Consider the following 21,564-nt stretch of genomic DNA (forward strand, 5'->3'; position numbering starts at 1 on the left):
GCTTATTGATTATGTAGTGTATTCCATAATGATAGGGAATGATGAAGTGCAAGTGTCTTTTGCTTTTTTTGTTATGCCCTGTAGCACTTTGCTCTATTCGTTCTGGTTTAAATGTTTTTCCATTTGCAGGAGTTTAGCACTCTATGAAATGCATATGCCATTATGTAACTCAATTTGCTTTAAAAGATGCTCTGAAACAGTTCTAAAGAACGCAAACTTTTTTTCCTTCTTTTCACCACACACTTCTGTAGGCTTGGTATAAAATTGACCTCTTTAATTCACTGATCTATTTGTTGCTTTCTGGCATGTTTCAAGGTAACTTGAAAAACTTGTCTCCCCTCCAGTCTTTGTATAGTAGTTTTTGTTTTAAAGATTAATGTGACTTTAAATGATGGAGTCTTCTATCAGTCACTAAGCTTGCCAGTTGGTTGTGGCTATGAAATAGTCATAGTTGTGATATTCCAACCACAAGGATGTATCAGACTGTTATTGAAGCTCGTCATAGTTTGTATTCTGTTTCTATGTTTTATGCTGCGTGGAAGCAGCTTAGTCTTCAGGCAGACGCTCTCTTGTGTATAAATGCAGAGACAAAAAGATGTGCAGTTTTATTTTTCATTGTGCAAGTAGCAGTGATGCTTGTGAGGAGTGGAACAGAGGCATTGGGCCCCTAAGCTTGCGTGTTAGTCAATGTTCAGCTTTTTTAGTACCTCAGGCATTTTAGAGACCGATTCTGTTGCTAGAAAGATGCTTTATATTTTCTCTCTTTACATATAAGAATATAGATGTAAGCATGACTTGTGTAACTGTGCATTTGTCTGGAGTTTATACTCATTAGTATAATTAAAATGCTACCACTTCTGTGTAGACAAGGCTGTAAAGTGAAACAGCAAATAAGTTTAGATAAACCGTCTGTAGGCCATCTTTAATTATCACTACACTTAACCTGTCAGGACCTCACAGACAGCCTAAATGGCTCAAAGTTTAAATACCTTTATTTAAAAGAAAAATACCAGGCTGGGAGTTACCAGGTTTCTGTGGGTAAGGTGTTACTGAAGCTGTATTGTTTCTGAAGCAGATGTACGATGGTGTAGTATTTCCTGTGCTAGTGATACTGGTGGGACTGTTCACACAGATTGGAGTACAGTTGGTCTCAGTAATTGGGATTTATTATTTCTAGTAATCTAGAGTTGACTGTGCTTATAATTTTTTGTGATTGGGATGACTTTAGATTCTAGCCTGATAAAAATACAGGTATACACTAGTAAAGAGAGTTGCTCCAGTTGAGCGTGTTGTAAGGACAGCTTACCCTTGAAGCCAAAATAGTAGCTGCTGCCTTTTTGTGTTGCTTGATATCCTTATATACAGGGGCAATGAACTTGCCATAAAAATTAAGTTTTGTGAAGTAAGTGAGATCTATCTATATCTACTGTCATCTAGGCTCCTGCAGGTAATATTTGGAGTGCTTATGAAAAATAAAGATACAAGCCAGGTAATATTTTTCTGGGGAAGGTAATACCATTTTATTATAATGACTGGTATAGTTGGGGGGAATGAAGTTTTGGGGCATACAGTTTTAGGCTAGGGGAATCATGTTCTGGAGGAGCCACAGGCACTTCGCTGACCATGTGTAAGCAGTTGTGGCCTCTACATCAGCATGTGCCATGTAAGAGTAATCCTGTGAAGATGCGAGCTTAATGGTTGGTGGTCAAGGCGGCAGATAGAAAATCAGAAATTATTAAATCATTGGGCAAGGAATAAAGAATGAAATACTAAACGTTATAGCACTGTATAAGTACATAATGTAGGCACTTGCACATTGTACAAAGCTCTCATTTCATCTGGGGAAGTGGTGGTGGAAATGTTCATAAATAGTAGTGTGCACTAGGAAAAAAATGGAAGAGAAAGGGTAATCGTATGTATACAAAATATTCTGCAGGAAGAGATTATATATAGTGGAACTGTATTCATATTTTTTTCTTCTCTGCCATTTTAAAGATGGAGGAAGAATGATCAAGTTGAGGTGAACAGGAAATTACTACTTCTTGGTGCTTACTTTCCCAGACTGCAGGTTCAAACTACAATGTATGCTCTGTCGCACTATGCTTGATTAGATCCTGGGATGCAATACTTCTGGTGTCCAGAACACCTTGTAATAAATGGATGCAGAAAATAGGCTAATTCACGAAAGAAGGGTTTTTCAAGGGCTGTTAAAGGTAATGGTACAAATATAGCCTCGGTTTGAGAAACAGTAGGAGGCTACTTGATGCTGGGGATGTATAGCAGGGAATACCTCTCACTGCTTGTGAATACTATTTTTGTGTTTTAATGTTCTATTCATGAGCATCTATTCCTGGCGATTGCCAAAAAGCACATTAGGTTGGCTCTGCTTGTAGTCTGATCCCATATGGCCTTTTTTAGGTAGAATGGGTAAAGCAGTCAATATTAACTGCAAATAACTGTTAGAGTTTGTGGAATTTGTCCACATTTGTTTTGTGTTTGTGTGAAAGATAAAGGTGTCTCTCCAGTATTTAGCACTTTCCTGGCTATACATCAAATATAGGGATAGATAGATATGTCTGTCCCTTTTTTGAAGCTGTTTTATTGCAAGTGTAACTTTATTCCTGTAAAGGGCCTCCCCTCTGATACAGTATGTTCTCGATGCGTTTTATTGCAGGCCTTGATGGATTCCAATCTTCCTAGGTTACAATTAGAACTGTATAAAGAGATTAAAAAGGTGAGTTTCTTACTTTCATGTCCTTTTGAAATATGGTATTTAGTAAGTGTTTTAGTATATTGGAATGTGGCATTAGTGTAAATAAATAGTGTATGTCTTCTAAGATCAAGGTCAAAGCTTCACTTTGGAAGGATCTGTGACTGTTTATTCTACCCGGTTCCTCGCTATTGGCCCCATTGTTTAGATCTAACCACTCCTGAAAGCTTATCTGGCAGAAAATGTGTGAGCATTTGGTGTGAACAGCAGTCCGAGTTAACCTTAGTGACTCTGCACCCAAATGAATAAGGTATATTCATGATGTTTGCTCCACCAACTGAGCTGGAAAGAATAACCTCAAGCAAAACGGTGGTGAAAAGTAGCTGGAGGACAGTTGACATTCTTAATTTGACATAACTTCTTGGAGGAATCATTTTATTAAGACCTGAAGTGACCTGATACAAGTTTTAACTACTTTGTTTTGTGAATGTGTGATGTGTACTCTCTGCTTCTGTAAGAAGCATAGGTAAAAATACTGAAGCATCTCTCTCCGCATCAAAAGTCACAATTTAACTTTGTCCACGGGAAGAATTTTACTAATAGCCTTTTTAAAGTATATGACTACAAAAGAAAAATGCTGTGTTCAGGACACTATCACTGAAATCATGTCTCTTGCATCTATAAACATACAGCAAGGCTTGTATAGAGAGAAAATATGGGTGTTATTTGTCAGACAGTAATGCTACTCCTTTCTTTACATTTCTTTGGGAATGATAGGACTCTAGAAAATAAAATAAATAACAAAACCAATGTGGAGAGCTTTTCTTTTGTCAGATGTGGACTACCTGTAGGCCCTCTATGAATAACTTACTGTATTGTTGTACCTTAATGTCATGCAAGCACCCAGCAGGCAGAATTTTGTTTGTGCATCAGCTGGATTACTTTAGGAGCCGTGCCAATCTGTTGTTTGGCTCTGAACCTGAAAAATGCACATTTTGTAATTCAGATGCAAGTTTTTTTACTTGTCATGCTAACAAGACCCTGAGCCTTTGATATACTAGCTAAAGAAAATATGAAAGAAGTGACAGTTCCTAAACATCTCAGCTCTGTCTTCAGAGGGACTTGATTTGAGAAGCATTTTGATTAGATTCGAACTACATTAGGTACACAGTTTCTCCTAGACATCTATTGACTTCCATAGTTTTCTGTATTTCCAACGGTATTAAGGAGCTTTACTATATCCTTAGACACTGGGTCTGAAGGCATTCTGGCTCAAGTCAGGTGCTCAACTGAAGGTGTCAATACAAACAAATAGATACTAAACTTCAGCATGCAAGCCATTATGAAGTGATACAGATCAGTACATGGATTTTTTGTGTGTGTGCTCAGGAGCTGAACATTATTTATTTGCATATCTCCACTGCTGTAAATTTTATGCTGCATTTATATCTCTGCAAGTGTTCCAGTGATTTTTAGAGTCTCATATCATCAGTGTTTCTTTGTTGGTTGATGACTTTCTCTGTGGTATTTTAAGCTGATTTCAGCAGAGTGGAGATCTCAGACATTTCCTTCTCTCTCTTGGTGTTCCTTATTATTCCTTTTGGGTCACTCGGAAAATTCCTAATACCAGCTAGAAAAATTAAGGCAGTCACAAAGCTGACTTGACTTCCTTTTGGCTAAAGGAAATTTATGGCTTCCAGACACCTTATGTTTTTATCTGTTTAAGTAAAATGGTATGAAATTGTATACTATTGTATATTATAGGTATTTTTTAGGAAATGGTTTTGCTTGATGAAATGTAACAATTATATACTCTGCCTAGAACGGTGCTTCCAGAAGTCTACGTGCTGCACTCTGGAGATTTGCTGAGCTTGCCCATCTAGTTCGGCCTCAAAAATGCAGGTAAACACATCCTGGTAATGAACTTTCCAAAGAACTGTTAACGAAATATAGATGTTAACAAAATGTTAGTGTTCTCAAGTTTTATAATTGGGAGGTTGGAAGAATTCCTATCACGTTATTCTCTCCGAAATAGCTTTATTTGATTAGCTGGTTTTCTTTTAGTGGAGTTTTAGTTCTGTGCTGTACATGACTCTGGGGGAAGAGGGGGAAAACACTTGTGAAAACAATGACTTGTGTTTTTTTAAAGTGTATTCTTCTCTTTGCAAATTGTATTCAGAAGACTATTATTGTCTTTTTTGTCTACGTTCTATGTAGCTAACAGGTGCATTTTTTATGATTTAGTAATACCACGGAATTTGAGTATGAATTAAAAATGTTTAGATGAGTATAGTTGTTCTGATCTCAAATTAGTTTTTCTCCTTTGCTGTACTTAGGCCGTACTTAGTGAACCTTTTGCCCTGTCTAACACGAATAAGTAAGAGACCCGAAGAATCGGTACAAGAGACACTAGCTGCAGCAATACCAAAAATCATGGCAGCGTTTGGCAATTTTGCAAACGACAATGAGATTAAGGTATCTTTCTTTAACCTATTAGTGCTCCCTGTTGTATCTCAAAGCACAGTAAGCTATCAGCATTATCAATCAGATGTTGCAGCAAGCAGTTACAGCTGTATGTCTGAATTAAGGCAAAAGTTGCCCTTGCTTTGATGTATGTTAAATAATGCTTTGAATGAATGAAAAATAATTACCTGACTTCGTAATTCACTTCTGTCTCTTTTTCTTTCTTATAAAAAGTTAAGTAAGATATCTTTGTTTCTAGGTTTTATTGAAGGCTTTCATAGCTAATCTTAAATCCAGTTCCCCTACTATCCGTCGAACAGCGGCAGGATCAGCAGTAAGCATCTGTCAACATTCGCGAAGAATGCAGTATTTTTATGCCTGGTTATTGAATGTACTTTTAGGTAAGATTCAGGAAAAAAAAATATTAAATTTGCTTCAGGTGTAAGTAACATGCAGTTTTTTCCATGTAAGACGCTTTTCATGTGCGCGAGGTTTTCAGGCAACGGAAGGATACTTAGACTACCAGGTACGCTGCTAATGCTTTCTCAGTTTTGTATTAAGTTAGATGAAGATATGGCTAAAGCTATTTGTATCGCTGTGTGTGCTGCAATGCTAATTCAGTAACGATGAAAAGAAACAGCCAAAGCTAGGGATGCAAGTAGCCTGTTGGAAAATGAGGAGATCTAGGGATTCTGGAAGAACATGCTCGGGAGTCTGTGAAGACTTGCATTGTTCAGCAGCTTGGTTGTTAGTGGAGCAGGTCTGAGGTGGAGGATATGGCTGCTCTTCTCTGGGTCATGGACACATACCCTGTAACCATTTTTAGAAGTACCACTGTGCAGATTCTTTGTTGAAAACGTAACTTAGACCAGAAATGGAATTTTTTTATTTAAAACCACACAACTTTGCATCTGGTATTGCTTCCATATTTCTTCAGCTGGGAAGTTTGTATGGTCTTCGGGGTTTTTTGCAACTCATGATGAGACACTTGTCTGGACTGTAGTGGGAACTTTTGTCTCAGTTTTGTTACTGATGAAGGGTTCTCTACTATGTAGACTGTATTGCAAAAGGAGATGTAAGGAAGACCAACAGACACATAAAGCATTATCCTGTTAGCCTTGCTTCTTTTAGGAGCAGTGAAAAAGTCAGATGCCCTGTAGTGACTTACCTGACTTGGTAGGACGTCTTGTTTTCTCACATAACTTATATTTGTTCTTAATATATTTTGGGTTTGACTCTGTGATTAGCAGGTAGGTGTATGGAACAAGGTTCCCAATACTTGAGGGAGGAAGCGGAAGTGTAAATGTCATTCATTGGGATAGTAGCACACGTGTGTGGGAGAGAATTATGTTTGGCCTTAATTAAGCTGCCAAATGGAGAGAGGAGGCAGTTGAGGGAAGCAAGAGAGTCTAGATCACTTGGTTAAAGCATCAGGTATTATGAAAAAGAATTTTTTTGTGTGTTTTTATTGAGCGAAAAGAGGTAGGGAACAAGGAAGGTGAGACAGTCTTCTGACCATTCTCCCACATTGCTTAAATCGTTGTCAGGAATATTAAATAATGCATATTTTCAAATGTTTCTACATTTAGAAAGTATTCTTAAGTTGCTGCTAGGTTTTGTGGGGGTTTTGTTGTGTGTGTTTGTTTGTTTGTTTTTTAAGAAGCTATATGGACTATGTGAAATAACATTTGTGTTGAAACTAACAACTGTCAATAAGTGATTTGGCTGCTGCTTTTCTGCCCCCAGGCTTGTTGGTTCCTGTAGAAGATGATCATCCTACTCTTTTAATTCTGGGTGTTTTACTTACACTAAGGTATCTCATACCTTTATTGCAACAACAAGTAAAGGATACCAGCCTGAAAGGCAGTTTTGGTGTAACAAGAAAAGAAACAGAGATTTCACCTTCACCAGAACAACTTATACAGGTAAAATATGAATAATAACCTTAACCTGAAGAGTACTATTTGGAAGGAAAAGTAAATCAATCTTGCACATAGTGTGATATAGCACTAGTTCGATGTTGAGCATTTTGCATTCTTTTCTCGAATTCTTGTTCATCTTGGTAAATGATAGTTGGTCCAGTGACTGGAATTATAGATAAATAATGTTTATTAATGACCAGAAATCCCAGAAAAATGCATCAGCAGTACTTGTTAGGTGTTTCCAAAGGAGCTAAAGAACTTCATAATCATTATGGTGTTCTTTGATATGATTCCTCCTTCTATAACAATAAACAGAAACAACAGACTTCTACCAAAAAGGCAGTTGAATGGCTACAATTAATTGAGATTCCCCCCCCCCCCCCCCCCCCTTGGAAGACTGTGGTGAAGCTTAGATACAGCAAATGTCAGTCATTTTTAATGCATCACTGAAATTTAATGTGGTATATGAGAAGAAATGTAGTATATTGTGTGTTCATAAAGACTTACTCCAGTACTCTGCTGGATTTTAGGTTTACGAATTGACTCTGCATTACACCCAGCATCAGGACCATAATGTTGTGACTGGAGCTTTAGAATTATTACAACAACTCTTTAGAACACCACCACCTGAACTTCTTCATGCCCTGACCATTTCAGGGGGCATTGCACAGGTCAGTGTATCCAAAGATGAGTCTGCTAGCAGGAGCCGCAGTGGGAGCATAGTGGAACTTATAGGTAAGCTGTATTTTTTTAATTCGAGTAAAAGGAGATGAATATACATCACCAGCTCTGCTTTTCAGTGTTAGCCAAAAGTATGAAGGATAAAATGAAATGTGTAAAGTTATGCATGACTTTTTTTTTTTCCCCTCAGGTACAGTTAAAGGTTTTTTCCCTCCTTTCTTTAAGTGGGTATACATTCATTCAGTAGTGGCAAACTCAACAGTATTTTTTTCTGTTTGTGTTGATGGGTTTTTTTGGTTACACAAAGCAAGTTAACGGTGGTGACAGACTTTTTTTCCCACAAAACTAATGTTCTTCTCACCAAGCATCTGACAAACGTGACTCATAAAAAGCTGATCTAATCAGAATTTATATTAACTGATAGCTCTTTGCTGAATACCAAAACCAGCATGAAATTAAAGCACGACTTAAGTTTATCCATAACTTTTAAAATCAGCTATCAGTGTTCTTGTCTGTGACGTGCATGTTCTTAAAATTCTCTTAACTGCTGCTTACCTGTTTCAAAAGAATCAATCTCTGATTGGATTTCCATAAGGACTTCTGTGTTGAACTAACAGATCATTCTAATATTGCTGCTATTAGAAGGTAATTCATTAGCCGGAAGCAATCATAGCAGTGAAATTTAGAGCATATTTTTTAAAAGCAAACTTCGCACAAGTGGCATAGAAAAATAAAGTCATTTGATGGCAAACGATCCGAAAAACTTGGACTTCAAAAGCAACGAGTTTGCCATTTCTTCCCGTCTTTGGGCTTTTTTTTCCTTCCCATTTGTGGCTATTAGAATTCCTTCATGATTTCAGCAGCTCTGTCTTTGCCCTGATGTGTTACTTTCTGTGATTTGCAGCTGGAGGGGGGTCTTCATGCAGCCCTGTTCTTGCGAGAAAGCATAAAGGTGATTATTTTCAAAAACAAATCTTTAATTGCATTCCTTTCTGATTTTTTCGGATTTTTTTTCTTCCCCCTCCCCATTTCATTGTCTTGCTGAACTTTGGTCTTCATTCATAATTGCCTTTGTTATTAGCTGAGCTTAATCACTGTAAATCTTAAAAGAATTCTGATGCAATTTCTGATATTGCAATCAACATATTCTAAAATTATTCAAAGCAGTATAATTCTTATTTTTGCTGTAGTTCACTGGCAAAATTACGGTGATGAATATTGATGCAATTTTTTACTTTTAAAGAGCACATCTAAAAATAATCTCTCTGAACAGGGCATTCTTCCTTTTGATGGTAATACTTAACCTTTAATGTAGCTTACAAAATAGTTAACCTCCCTGTTTTTGTTAGGCCTGGTTTTTTTCTTCTTCTTTCACCAATGCATGTGTATGTTTGCATGCTTTGATACGATGCTTTTTTATTTCTTTTTCTGTTCTTGATGATTAATGCTATTCATTTTGTGTCTTACTGTGTATATTTTCATTTCTTTCTTCAGTAAGTAATTCATTTTGCAGGATTTTAAATAATACAATTTGCTCTGAAGTGTTCTTCTCCCAGTTTGTGCATGAAAGTACTTCATATCTAGTTATAAGTGTACACTTTGCTTAAAACCAGTCATATCAGTACTAGAATCACTCTAGATAAAGCTGTGCAACAGTTTCATCGCCTGTTTTAGGTGAGCAAACTGTTGCTACTGCAGTGGCACTATGTGTGAGTACAGTGCAGTCAGTGCAAGCATAGTAAGCAGAGAAATGTGTAATACTGAAAAAAAAACTTCAAGGAAAAATAGTTTAAATAAGATTATACAAACTTTAAAGACCATTACAGTGACTAGCTTACACTTTTTCCAAATACGTCCTCCCATTTTTGTGCGCAAGGAATCTCATAATGCTTAAAGAATATACCATGTGTTTTGAGAATATACCTAAATGTGAAATAGTGGGTAGAGCTGAATGAAACAGTGCTTACAGACGCAGTGATAACTTCTAGTTTAGAAACAACAAGAGTGAAAGAAAGGGTGTTCTGAAAGTAGATACTGCTGCAGCATCCAAAGGTGAGCCAGAATGCAACAAATCAGAATAAAAACCTGTGACACTTTTAAATGGAAAATGGTAAATCATCATTTTGATACTTTGAATTGTTAGTAGTCTTCACTGTAACTTTGAAGTATTAATAGTATTAGAAATTCAATTAAACTACTTGTTAAAACACTAACCTTTCCTTTACTCAGTGGGAAAACATGTATGAATTATCAGCTTCTGTCCTCTTTCAAGATTGTGGTGTGAAGATTTTGTGGTCTAAAAAAAGGCATAAACAAATGTGAAGAAATCTGTTCACGATTTTGTTTTGTACAAGTTTACTTTCAAATTGTGAATTGTTCATTTCCTGCTGCTCTCCATTGTAGAAAGGAGGGAAAAATCAAGCCTAGTCACAGTTCCTACTTGACGTTGTTTGACAGTCTAGTACCATATAGAGTAGTAGGCTTCTGCTATTGGCCGTGGGTGAAACTTCTCTAGCTGTAACGCTCCTTTGTGCGTAGGGGTGTAAAGTGAGGCTGATCTACAGAAATCTGTGACCCTAATCTCAGAACTCAGATATTCCGTGTCTTTTCAGTCTTACTGCTTCAGACCAACTTCAGTTTTGAGCAGCTGGCCTATGCTGGTTTGTTGATGTTTCGGCTTCAGAAAATTGTTTGCAAAAAAGACTTAAAACTCATTCTGACATGAAAGCCTGTGTTGTGCATCTTAACTGAATTTTTTTTTCCAAATAGTGGAAAAGTATCCTGCAGCTTGTTTTATACACTCATTTAAACATACACAGCCTAATGTGCCTAATAAGTGTTTTTCAGTGTCCTTCCTCTTTCACTTACTTTTAAGGTGATCAGCTGTGGAAAGCAGAAGAATATCCTGGTTTGTTTCAGTGAAATGGATGTAAACGTGAGAAAGAATAGAGAAGAATATGTTATCTTTCATGCTTTTTGTTCGGAACTCTTAGCAGGATTTTACTCATTCTTTCGTAGGAGTGTGTAGTTCTCCATTACTGTTATTTTACATAGAACATACATGGAAATGTCATGGTTACTCTTCTGCCTTACTTACAGGTTTGAATAGCATAAAACATACTTTTCTGAGGAAGACAATTCTACAGTGTTACTGCTATGTATGAAAGCAGTTGTGATAGAGAAAGTAATACAAAAATCGGTTAATGTTTTTTAACACCCTGGTAACTTAAATAAGATGCAAAAGAATTCACCTAGAGTTATCAAAACATTGGTATCTTGCGTGGTGAATCTTCGACTACTGGTAAAGCTTATTCTAAATGGCAAAACAGGCTTATCTCAAAGCAGTTATCACAAGTCCCCCTCTCTCAGCAAGTGACTTGCAAGATCCAGAAACATGGGGTCAGTAGCTCCCTCTGTAGTCTGTATCCTGTCCCATTTACAGACTTTTCAGTGCAGTTATGTCCTTGGTTTGCTTCCAGGCAGTGTGCATCTGCAGGTATCTTTCTCTTTCCACTGCCTCTATTTAAAATAGACATTACTCTGTGAGTAAGAGAACTGTATGATGATTGTGTTAGGTTTTAAGTGGTTCTCATTTTTCCTATGGCAAAAGCCTCTCTGAAGATTTTTTTTCCTTAAGTAGTCCCTGGATCTTGACAGCTGCTGTCCATGGTTCATCACCCTGTCCCACTTACATTGTCTTGTGCTTCTAGTTTGTGCTGCTCTTCCCCCTAGGCATTTTCCATTCTGTTATCATTGGAGTTCCAAGCCCCAAACTGCAAGTAGCCTTTGATAATTTTCATAGCCTTAAGGAGGGAGAGGTTATTTTTCCTATTACTTGCAGTGCTTTAATGTCCTTCTGAGTTGAGGGCAGGCATCCAGATGCCAGGTATCCAGTCCGTAGTAACAGGACATACTTGATGAAATTAGTGGGATCTTAAACATAGTCCACAAAAATCAACTAGAATGAATAAGGCCATAGATAGTTTCCTGAATGGTTACGCTGTTAAATAAAATTACTTAACTGTGTGTTTCCTTGTCACTGCTGTCTGTTTCTCTCCTGACCAGGTAGTAAGGGACTGGGTATTCACTTTCTTCATTCCTTTCTCTTTTCCATTTGTTGCCTGTCATAGCTTTGAAAAATGAGTTGGATAAACTTTTTAAAAATAGATTTCACATCTAACTGACTTCAACTGTTCAGCATTTAAGGTTGACTGTGATTTTGGAAAACTGTAAAGGTTTTTCTTATATCACTTCTCAGGTAAAATACTTCTTGGTGAAGAAGAAGGTTTGGAGGATGATTCTGAAACACGATCAGATGTCAGCGCTGCATCATTTGCAGGTAGCTGGCAGTGCAATCAACCTGGGTTACTATACATTACAAATATGTTCTTTTATTGCTCTATGTAAAATATAAAAGTGATGTGTTATGGTGACTAGAAAGTGGATGGGCACTCAAAAGACATGCTAACAAAACTGAAACTATAAATACTCCTAGTTATAAAACTTACATTTACCTAATCAAGTTGACTGCATTTTTTTTTTTTTTAAATGGCTAGGCTGTCATATTGAGCTACTGGTATAGATGAAATGGCATCTTAACAGATGCTTATTTCCCTACCTACTGTTTAGTTATACACTCTCCTTAGCCTAGTTATATGTGGTGTCCATATGGAGTGAAACACAAGTTTAAACACTCGATTGACTCGTAAATGTCTGTGTTTCGCAGCTTCTATGAAGGGCGAGATAACCAGTGAACTAGCTTCTTCATCAGGTGTATCGACAGCTGGGTCAGTAGGGAGTTCAGCTGCTGATTCTACTGGACATGATATCATTACCGAGCAACCACGTTCTCAACATACGTTGCAGTCAGACTCTGTAGACCTGACAAGCTGTGATTTGACAAGTACAGCTACTGAAGGGGAAGAAGATGATGTCCTTAGTCGCAGCTCCAGCCAGATCAGTGCTGTCCAGTCGGATCCCACTATGGACTTGAACGATGGTACACAGGCTTCCTCACCAATTAGTGATAGCTCTCAGACTACTACAGAAGGTCCAGACTCTGCTGTAACCCCTTCGGACAGTTCTGAAATTGTAAGTGTGCAACGGGCAGAGGGGGGATCCCCTTCTACTGAGGGGCCCGACATATCTCAGAGCTCTTCCATGGAGGGCCCAGACTTGGATTCATCTACTTACTCGACTTCTACTTTTCCATCCTCAGCTAGTAACAATGGAAAGGTCAGCAGCTCACACCCCTATTGGAGAGCTTGACCTCCTTTTAACACTTTCACTTCAGCAGTAATTAAAAACTACAAAGCTGTAATCAGTGACTGGGTAGGTCATATGAAGGCATTAGCAGATTGTCACTCACTGGAAGAACGTCAATATCAAAGGCTTGACGCAAATATATCCTCTAAGTAGCGTATCACTCATTTTGTATAGATATTTTAATTGTTTTGATGCAGGAGGACTAATGGAAGTGTTAAAGGGTGACCAGTCTATTTGGAATGATAGAGGAATACTTTTGAAACCTAATGCTTCACATTGTTTTCTGCCTGTGCTTTTTCACTTGGCAACACGACTAATTTTTTTTTCCTTTTTATTCCATCTTAAGGATTTCTCCTACACTGAGCAAATACTGCATGATTTACTAATGTAGCAGTCACATATCTAATAAACACCTGAAATGTGCATACAATACGGCTATTTTAAGAAATTTGTCTCGCTTGGGCAAGTGTATTGTGAGGCTGTAAGAAAAACAGCAAAAAACATAATTACTGGGAGCAAGAGCAGAAAATGCAAAAAGGGGAAAACTTAGAATTTCTTAAATTCTTTCTTTCAAACATTATCAAACTTTTGACTTACATCTGCTGATAGTAACTTTGGAAGAGTAATAGTCTTACCACTACAAAAAATGGTAAATTTACAATTATGATAAGCAAATACTCCTGCAGGTGTGAGGATTCAAGAGCCAAAGGAGTGATGACAATTACACTGTCTCTGAATTAAATGTAAGCAGTGCAGAGCCCAAAGCGAGCAGGCGTTTATTGACAAGTTGCATTTATTGACAAGATGCATTTCTTGCAAATTCTTGTCAGACTGTTGCATATGTCAGTTTGCGTACTGTTTACAAGCAGTAATTACAAGTAAAATTATTCTTTCCTAACTGACAGGCTAAGTGGTTCTCCCACTTACCCACACATGGGCTTTTTAATAAACAAGTTCCAGCTGCCTGTAAAGTCAGGGAGTGACTGTAGAAGTATCTTGTGTCTTCTGATAAACTTACAATGAAATGTGTTTTACTTTTATTGTATTAACATTATCAATTTTTTTTGTCTTTTATGGTTATTTTTCCATATACCTACTGCCTATATATTGCATTGGTACCAAGGGTCAAACTCTCTTCTAGAAGTGTCCATCTTAGTAGCTTCTGGCTTAGAATGAAGGAATTAAAATATGTTCAAACTTACTTGTCCTTTTTTTGTCCTACACGGTGTGTTCTCAGTTTCACTTTACATATCCAGGACAAGTGAGGTTATGGGGGAGTTTGACAGCAAGGGACAAGTTCAGTTTGTGACAGTAAAGGTGTTGGTTGTGATTTGTAACTGCTGAGATAGAGGGACAGTTGTCCTTGGAATACGGGAGCAAGGAGAGCTGCAGGGGAGGCAATGCACCAAGTATATTTTCTCGCTATTAACATGCAAGTTCATGGCTCAGGTGGGAGACTGTCGGATCTAACTATGGCCTCTAATAGCCCAAATGCTGGAGGAGGAGGGGAACTGCTTTGGGGCCTGCATGCAGCTGTACACTAATATTTATCAGGCTCATATTTGCTTTCAAAGTATTACTAGATTACTAACATTGCATGGTTGAGAATTAATACTGTGTGTTAAGCTAAGTTATTTTACGTCCTGTCCTTGCACTGTGTAGGTTTTGGAGGGTGCTGAAGGACAGTATTCTGGAATGCAAATTGGGCAGCTGCAGGATGAGGAAGATGAGGCTGCAAATATTCTGCAAGATGATTCATCGGAGTCTTTCAGAAATTCTTCTATTGGTATGTTGATAAATAGGGGGGGAGGGAGGGACGACAGAACTGGTGACACCTTTGAGGCAAATGTTACAAGTGCATCTGCTGTCTAACTTCCAAGGGACTCACGTAATGGATATGAAAAACAAATAAGTAGATTGAAATGTAAAATAAGGAATATATTTCAACACTTCTAATGAATCACTTGTTTTGATCACTGCTAATTTATTTTTCATGTTTGTATAATTAAGTTCAATTAATGTGCTTTTAATTTGCATCTGAAATGTTATTTAATGAATTGCCTTTTTCTAAAGCTCTTCAACAGCCTCACCTGTTGAAAACTGTGAGCCATAGTAGGCAGCCTTCTGATAGCAGCATAGATAGATTTACATCAAAAGAAGATGCAGCAGATCCTGGTGATCATGAAAATAAGGTGAGAAGTAGTCACAGCGATCTGGTTTAAAGTTTAAAACAACTAAGTTTAAAAAAAAAAAATAATTGCAGTTATGATCATGTAAATTAGTGGTAAATGTGGGGTAGCCTGTATAAGTATTGTGCTTCATTACAGGTCAAAATAACTAAGGTTGAATAATAAATCTGAGTTATAGCCTGAATTTCGTTTCACATAAGGTGAATACACAAGTGTTGATATCTTGAATGCAATCACCACCCAAAACATAACAGAACATGGACTGCTGAGAACACAAACAGATTTTGTCTATGCGTTAGTAGGGTACACTGATACTTTATTACCCGAAATATTTTTGTGCTTGTTGCTAGCTGTGTAGGTAACTTTATGATCTCAAAAGTTATTATGTCTTGCTCTTTGAGCCTCTCTTTCTATGGAGAGGCTCATGCCACTCTAACCATAGGTTACTGATCTCCTCTTATGTTTTTTTGACTTTAGCTTTGGACCTTGTTCTGAGCTGGGGCAAAAGGAGTTTGGTTTGTGGCAAGCAGAGCTATATCAGCTTGGGCTACTGGGGAGCTCTAAATGTGAAACTACAGAAGGTTGTCAGCCTTCTTAGGAATTAATTGCTTCTCGTACAAAGTTTCCAAAGATCATTGTTTGGTGACAAAAAGTGGTTTATCAGACTCCTTCAGATGCAAACAGCAAGTCTGGGTAATTCATAAAATCTACAGAATGATTGTTGTTTCTGTGACAAAATTAAACCAATTCTGATACTGGATACAAACTTCCCGAAAGCATTACATTTTAAGGCCTTCTTTGGAATATATCTATTAAACACATTTTGTATTACGACCTTTATACATTTGGGGATGTGCAGTATTTCTAAATCTTGTTGTGCTTAATATTTTCTTTAAATTGAAGTTTAATTTTTATTAATATAAAAATTGTGATTTGCCTTCAATAGCCCTCCAGGGTAAAGGGAGACATAGGTCACTATACAGATGGAAGTTCTGCTCCTTTAGTACACTGCGTTAGACTTCTGTCAGCCTCTTTTCTACTTACTGGGGAGAAAGGAGGTAAGTTTCTGTTCAAGACTCATTGGTTCATTTTGTCAATGTACAAAGTTAGAAATGTGATCGGTTTACTCTGTCTGGTTTTTAATCTCACTTTATTGGAGATTTCTGGGGCGGGGTTTTTCTGTGACAGTCTTGATTTAAATGATCACACTAGAGCACAGAAAAACCTAAAAACACTTAATGTATGCCATTTTACAATGAATCTAGTTTGAACCATTGGGCATCTAAAGAAGTGTTATGGTAACTTAACCTGTAAGTCAAATACTTAATTACATTTACAGTCTGTAAATTCTTATGATACTTAACCTGTGGGATGAAGCTGCAAAGACAATCTAATATCAGTATTTCTTTCTATCAGTGTTGGGTGCCCAGTTTGTCCACTATAAATGTATCAGTACCTCAGTAAGGAGACAGTTTTCTGAGTTGCAGTCCATTCTGTGGAAACTCCTAAAAACAAGTTCAGAAGAATATAGTTCTTTCAAGTACTTATTTTAATGTTTTTACAATTGATTTTGTTTACAATGCCTAATTGTTTTAATTAAAATATGATTAAAAGTACCTTTTTGAGCTTTATCACTCAGTTGTGTTTGAATTCCGTGTTAACTTTTTTAATGTACTTCAGGTAGAGGAAGTGCTGTTGTACCCATTTGTGTTTGGGAAATGTCACTTCAGATTTTAAATGATTCAGCTGTAGTAAAGCAGAGAATTGACCTAAGGTTTTCAAAGACCTAGCTGAAATCTCAAGTTGAACTTTTTTCTCCAATTTTAACATCTCATAGCATTTGTATAAGTTAGTGTGGGCATTTTTTATGTGTGTTTTTCACATGTGACTGTCAAAGAGAAGCTTTTTGACAGTAAGTGATTGTTAGAGAAGGCTGTTGGGGCTCAAAAGAGGAGTTATTTACCTTTTCAGCATAGTAATAAAATGTCAGTAGGGATTTTCCAGAAAACCTTTATGGCGTATGCTGCTGCTTCTGTTTTTTTCACCGGGAAGTCTGTGTCACAGGCATGTGTGTATGTGTCATTACATATATGACTGAAGTGAGCATTTAAGATGTTTGTTCTTTTTCCCTTTTCTAAGCTGTTATTTGTTCACATGTTCTGCTAATGTAGTTTTCTTGGAAAGACGGTGTAGTAGCTGTATTCTCAGCCATGAAGGAAGTGAGTTGGAAGTGTGTGGGGTTATTAGATTTTTAAAAAAAAAAAAAAAAAAAAGCCGTACATAACTGCTGCTTCTGATAAACTGGAACTACTTGCTATGCCTTCATATTTTTTGTCCAGGCTAAGCTATTTATATAATACAGAGTTACTAATTAAGTTAAAACTAATTCAGGAAGCCACTACAGAGAAATAAAAAAAAAAGCCACTTTTCCTTTTTTTTTTCTTCCCAGCTTTGGTTCCTGATAGAGATGTGAGAGTCAGCGTAAAAGCCCTGGCAGTAAGTTGTGTTGGAGCAGCCGTTGCGCTTCACCCCGAGTCTTTCTTCAGCAAACTGTATAAAACACCCCTTGAAGCAGTGGGAGAAGAGTATGGTATGTTGCAGTTCACATATTCCATTTTAAGAGTATTTGGGTTTTCAGATAAGTGAGGCAGCATCTATACTGAAAACTCTAAATCCAGCTTAGTATTTGCAAATAAATGTCGCATCAATTGGAATGAACGTGTCGTCTGTGCTAGTAGTGCATATGGTGAGATTTTTTTTCTAATAAGAATTAAGTTTCAGTGGACGAGCTTGTACAGCTTCTGACAAGTTGAAGCTGTTTTAGTACAGCTGCTGTGTAGAAGTGGTTTGTTTATCTTATGAACAGCTGCTTCTAATTTATTTCAGGTCATCTTATAGATGGTGGTTTCTAAGCCATTAGGTTCATTTTTATGAATGCTACAATAGGATCAGCAGGGACCTGGAGTATTCAACTGCTTTGATACTGGTAGTGGCAAAGGTGGACTGCTGACCAAAACTCTTCTTAGATTTCCCCAGAGCATTTTGTGTATAACTGAAATAAATCACTAGTGTTTTTATATGTGATCGTTGGTCTGGATGGTGTGAATGATCTGTAGATGACATGCAAGGAATCTCTGAAATAGAACTAAGGCAGGCATATTGTGAATAAGCTGGCATTGATTGTACCTCCACTGAAACTTTTTTAGGGATCAGTTAAGTCTAAGACTAGTATTTTTAAAATAAAGTAGTTGTCACTTATTTTCTTAGAGGAGCAGTATGTCTCAGATATTCTGAACTACATTGACCATGGAGATCCCCAGATTAGAGGAGCTACTGCCATTCTGTGTGGAACAATTGTCAACTCCATTCTAATTAAATCCCGCTTTGATGTGGAAAAATGGCTAATAAATGTCAGAAGCTCAACAGGTAACAATTTGTTTAAAGGGTGTCTTTTTTAATGTAACAAAAACTTTCTTTTGTTTCATTGCTCTAAATTCTTTTTTTTTTTGTTAGGAAATCTCTTTTCCTTGGTAGACTGCATACCTCTGTTACAGAAAATGCTGAAAGATGAGTCCTCTGTTACATGCAAACTGGCTTGTACAGCTGTGAGGGTAAGCAGTAGTAGTAATTTATTTGCACCACCAGAGATCACAAGGGCATTTTTTGTTGACTAGGATCCTGCTATGCTCAGGTGTATAAACATGGAGCAAAAAACCAACTTCTTCCCTGAGAACTTTTATTGTCGAAAACATGGATTCAGGCACAGAAATGGAGGAACAAACAGCTGGAAAATAATGATGTTGGTTAGATTAGTATAATCTATATTATAATAAATGATATTTCTAGCCGTAAATGTAGCGGTATGAGCTGTAATGCTATATTAACCAACAATAGTATGAGTGCATTAGAAAGGATATCTAGCCTAAACAGGGGAGTGTGAACACGTGTCACCTGGTTGTAGCCTGTATTTGGAGAGCAAAAATTAAATGTGAGAAATGACAAGTAAAATGGTGACTATTTTCTGAAATCATTTTTAAAAGTGAGGAAAGTCTCAGGAAAGTAAGTGTTTCAAATTGGGTGAAAGATCCATCAGGCAATTGTTAAAATAGAAATGATAGCTGAATTTGAGTGGAACTTAGAGCATGTGAATTGTATTTCTGTAATAAAATCTGTAGAAGGTGTTCTATGAAAAAGCAGAAGGGTAAAGGAGTGAGCTTTTCCTTGAGGAATTTTCAAAAAAAGTAGAAGAACAAGGACAAATTGGAGGCCAAGGGAAATTAATTCATCGGGGAGACACACAGGGTGGCTGGCTGTATTGCAGCTTATGGGTCAGTGAGGCAAAGCATAACTTTTAGTAAAATGCAGATAGCACATGAAATCATACTTTTCATACATTAACTAAGAGGAGGGGTCTGTGATGCAGCTGAGGGAAGGAAATCCAGTTACTTAAATGATGCTACATTTTTAACCTTCTGTTCCATGATGTTATTGTTTGTATATAGTGGTTGCATGACGATTATGGCTTTTTAGAAGACTTCACTAGAATTGCTCAGTTTGGGCAACTTATACTAGTCAATTTTGACTTTTTATTTCTCTCAGTATATAATGTAGCCTGACTTCATACCTTTCAGGAGAAATGTTCAAAAGCATTTTGGGTGGTTAAGCCCTGAACAAAAAGGTATATTTTTGTGTAGTTAAATAAGACATAGAAGTGTAGAGTCCTGTAACTCTTTCCAAAGATCACACATTCTGCATATAGTTGAACAGTCATTAAAATTAGGAGGTATGACTTTTTAAAAAACTTCTGGAAATCAGAACCAGGTGCCTAAAACGCTAGTATTCTAAATAAAACTGATTTTTATGATCACTTACATACTTTGATTCAGAGAATAACTGAAAGTTGTTTTTTTTCTTCTCAGCATTGCATCATGAGCTTATGTAGTAGCAGTTACAGTGAACTAGGTTTACAATTAATTGTTGACCTCCTTACGCTGAAGAACAGCTCATACTGGCTAGTAAGGACAGAACTTCTGGAAACACTTGCAGAGGTAGATTTTCGGTAAGTGTTTATATTTTTCTATAGGTGTTGTAGCTGCAGTGCAAAGATGCTGTGTATAGGAAACTGTAACCAAAATGGAGCAGTTTCTTCTGAAACATTAACGAGTTTCATAAAACTAATTCAGAGCAATCATTCATATAAAGAATGCATGGATTCCTTTGTCAAGTTACTATTGACTTCTCTACCAAGCCCAATCCTAGTAACACTGTATAGGAGTTTCTAGTTCAGTGGTCTGTTTTATCAAGTCTTCTGGAAATCTGTGATCAGAGAGAGACCATATAATCTGGAAACTAACTTGGATTTCATGTCCAGTTGTGTGTTTGTTGTTTTCTTTTTTTTTTTGTTCTGTTTGGTTTTTGGTTTTGTTTTTTTTTTAAGAAAAAGTCCCTGACTTGTTCTCCATTATTGTCAGCTCTCCTCTGTTGCTCAGTTTGTTATAGTGAAATGAATATGACTTGACTTCCTTTTATTGCATTCCTTCATTCTCTACAGGTTCTTCCAAGCTGAAGAACAAAAGGTGTTTATATGAAAACTCTTCAAGTTATCCTTAGTCATACAAAATTGGACTACTTCTGAATAGTGATATTTGGAATGTGTTACCATCTTTTCAAAACAGTCTGATTTTTGCATGCATGGGAAAAAAAACAACACAATTACAATTGCAATGTGTAAACAATGTTTTTTAACTAAAGAAAAGTAATTCTTCTGTTACACTAGCCAGATAGTAGTTCAGCGAATAGCTTACCTCTTCTAAAAGTAGAAGTAAACACACTTTCAGCTTACATTTTCCCTGCAGAGTTTTTTTTTTTTTTAAATAAACAAACAAAAAGAACCCTCAGAGCACTGAAGGGAGAAATAACCTTTAATGTTAACTAATGTACTCTAAATTCTATTTTACCATAGGCTAGTCAGCTTCTTGGAAGGAAAAACCGAGAGCTTGCACAGAGGTGTTCATCATTATACTGGTGTAAGTAAATTACTCAAGCAGTATATTGTGTTTCTGGATTAAGGTACTAGTGCAATTTCAGCACTTAATGTTTAAACTCTATCAACACAGGTTGTTTTAAGTGTATTTTGTATAAGTAGGCTCACATTCTGAGACTTCTTACAATTGGAAAGATACCTTACTACTGAGATTCAAGTATATTAGTGTTCTCTGGGGGGGGGGTGGTTTTTGTTGTGGGTTTTGTTGTGGTTTTTTTTTTTTAAACTTTAAATACATAAGTGCCAAAAAAATTTTTAAATAGTGGATTTAGCAATGTTAAGGTAAAGATT

At 36.9% G+C, this 21,564-nt stretch overlaps 1 protein-coding gene across 6 annotated transcripts in view; it reads left to right on the forward strand.

The window, feature by feature from the left end:
- Positions 1–21,564, forward strand: part of HTT (huntingtin) — an 86,199-nt gene that overhangs the window by 8,112 nt on the left and 56,523 nt on the right. For 4 of the 6 annotated variants that reach the window (XR_015699589.1, XM_009471152.2, XM_087736006.1 and 1 more), the window contains exons 4-20: positions 2,675–2,734; positions 4,533–4,612; positions 5,047–5,185; positions 5,433–5,574; positions 6,920–7,098; positions 7,626–7,830; positions 8,681–8,728; positions 12,035–12,115; positions 12,503–12,867; positions 14,704–14,827; positions 15,115–15,233; positions 16,177–16,288; positions 17,680–17,820; positions 18,498–18,656; positions 18,744–18,841; positions 20,150–20,289; positions 21,193–21,256. Coding sequence is in view for 5 of the 6 variants with exons in the window: in XM_009471152.2 (XP_009469427.1) it covers positions 2,675–2,734; positions 4,533–4,612; positions 5,047–5,185; positions 5,433–5,574; positions 6,920–7,098; positions 7,626–7,830; positions 8,681–8,728; positions 12,035–12,115; positions 12,503–12,867; positions 14,704–14,827; positions 15,115–15,233; positions 16,177–16,288; positions 17,680–17,820; positions 18,498–18,656; positions 18,744–18,841; positions 20,150–20,289; positions 21,193–21,256 (2,256 nt within the window). In the remaining variant the exon portion in view is untranslated. Of the gene's footprint in view, positions 1–2,674; positions 2,735–4,532; positions 4,613–5,046; positions 5,186–5,432; positions 5,575–6,919; positions 7,099–7,625; positions 7,831–8,680; positions 8,729–12,034; positions 12,116–12,502; positions 12,868–12,921; positions 13,012–14,703; positions 14,828–15,114; positions 15,234–16,176; positions 16,289–17,679; positions 17,821–18,497; positions 18,657–18,743; positions 18,842–20,149; positions 20,290–21,192; positions 21,257–21,564 lie in introns of those variants that run through there. The other 2 variants (XM_087736005.1, XM_087736007.1) reach the window with 2 other exon arrangements.

The sequence above is a fragment of the Nipponia nippon genome, unplaced genomic scaffold, assembly GCF_047370975.1.
Source record: "Nipponia nippon isolate SJK-2023a ecotype South Korea unplaced genomic scaffold, ASM4737097v1 scaffold_6, whole genome shotgun sequence".
NCBI classification, from domain to species: Eukaryota; Metazoa; Chordata; class Aves; order Pelecaniformes; family Threskiornithidae; genus Nipponia; species Nipponia nippon.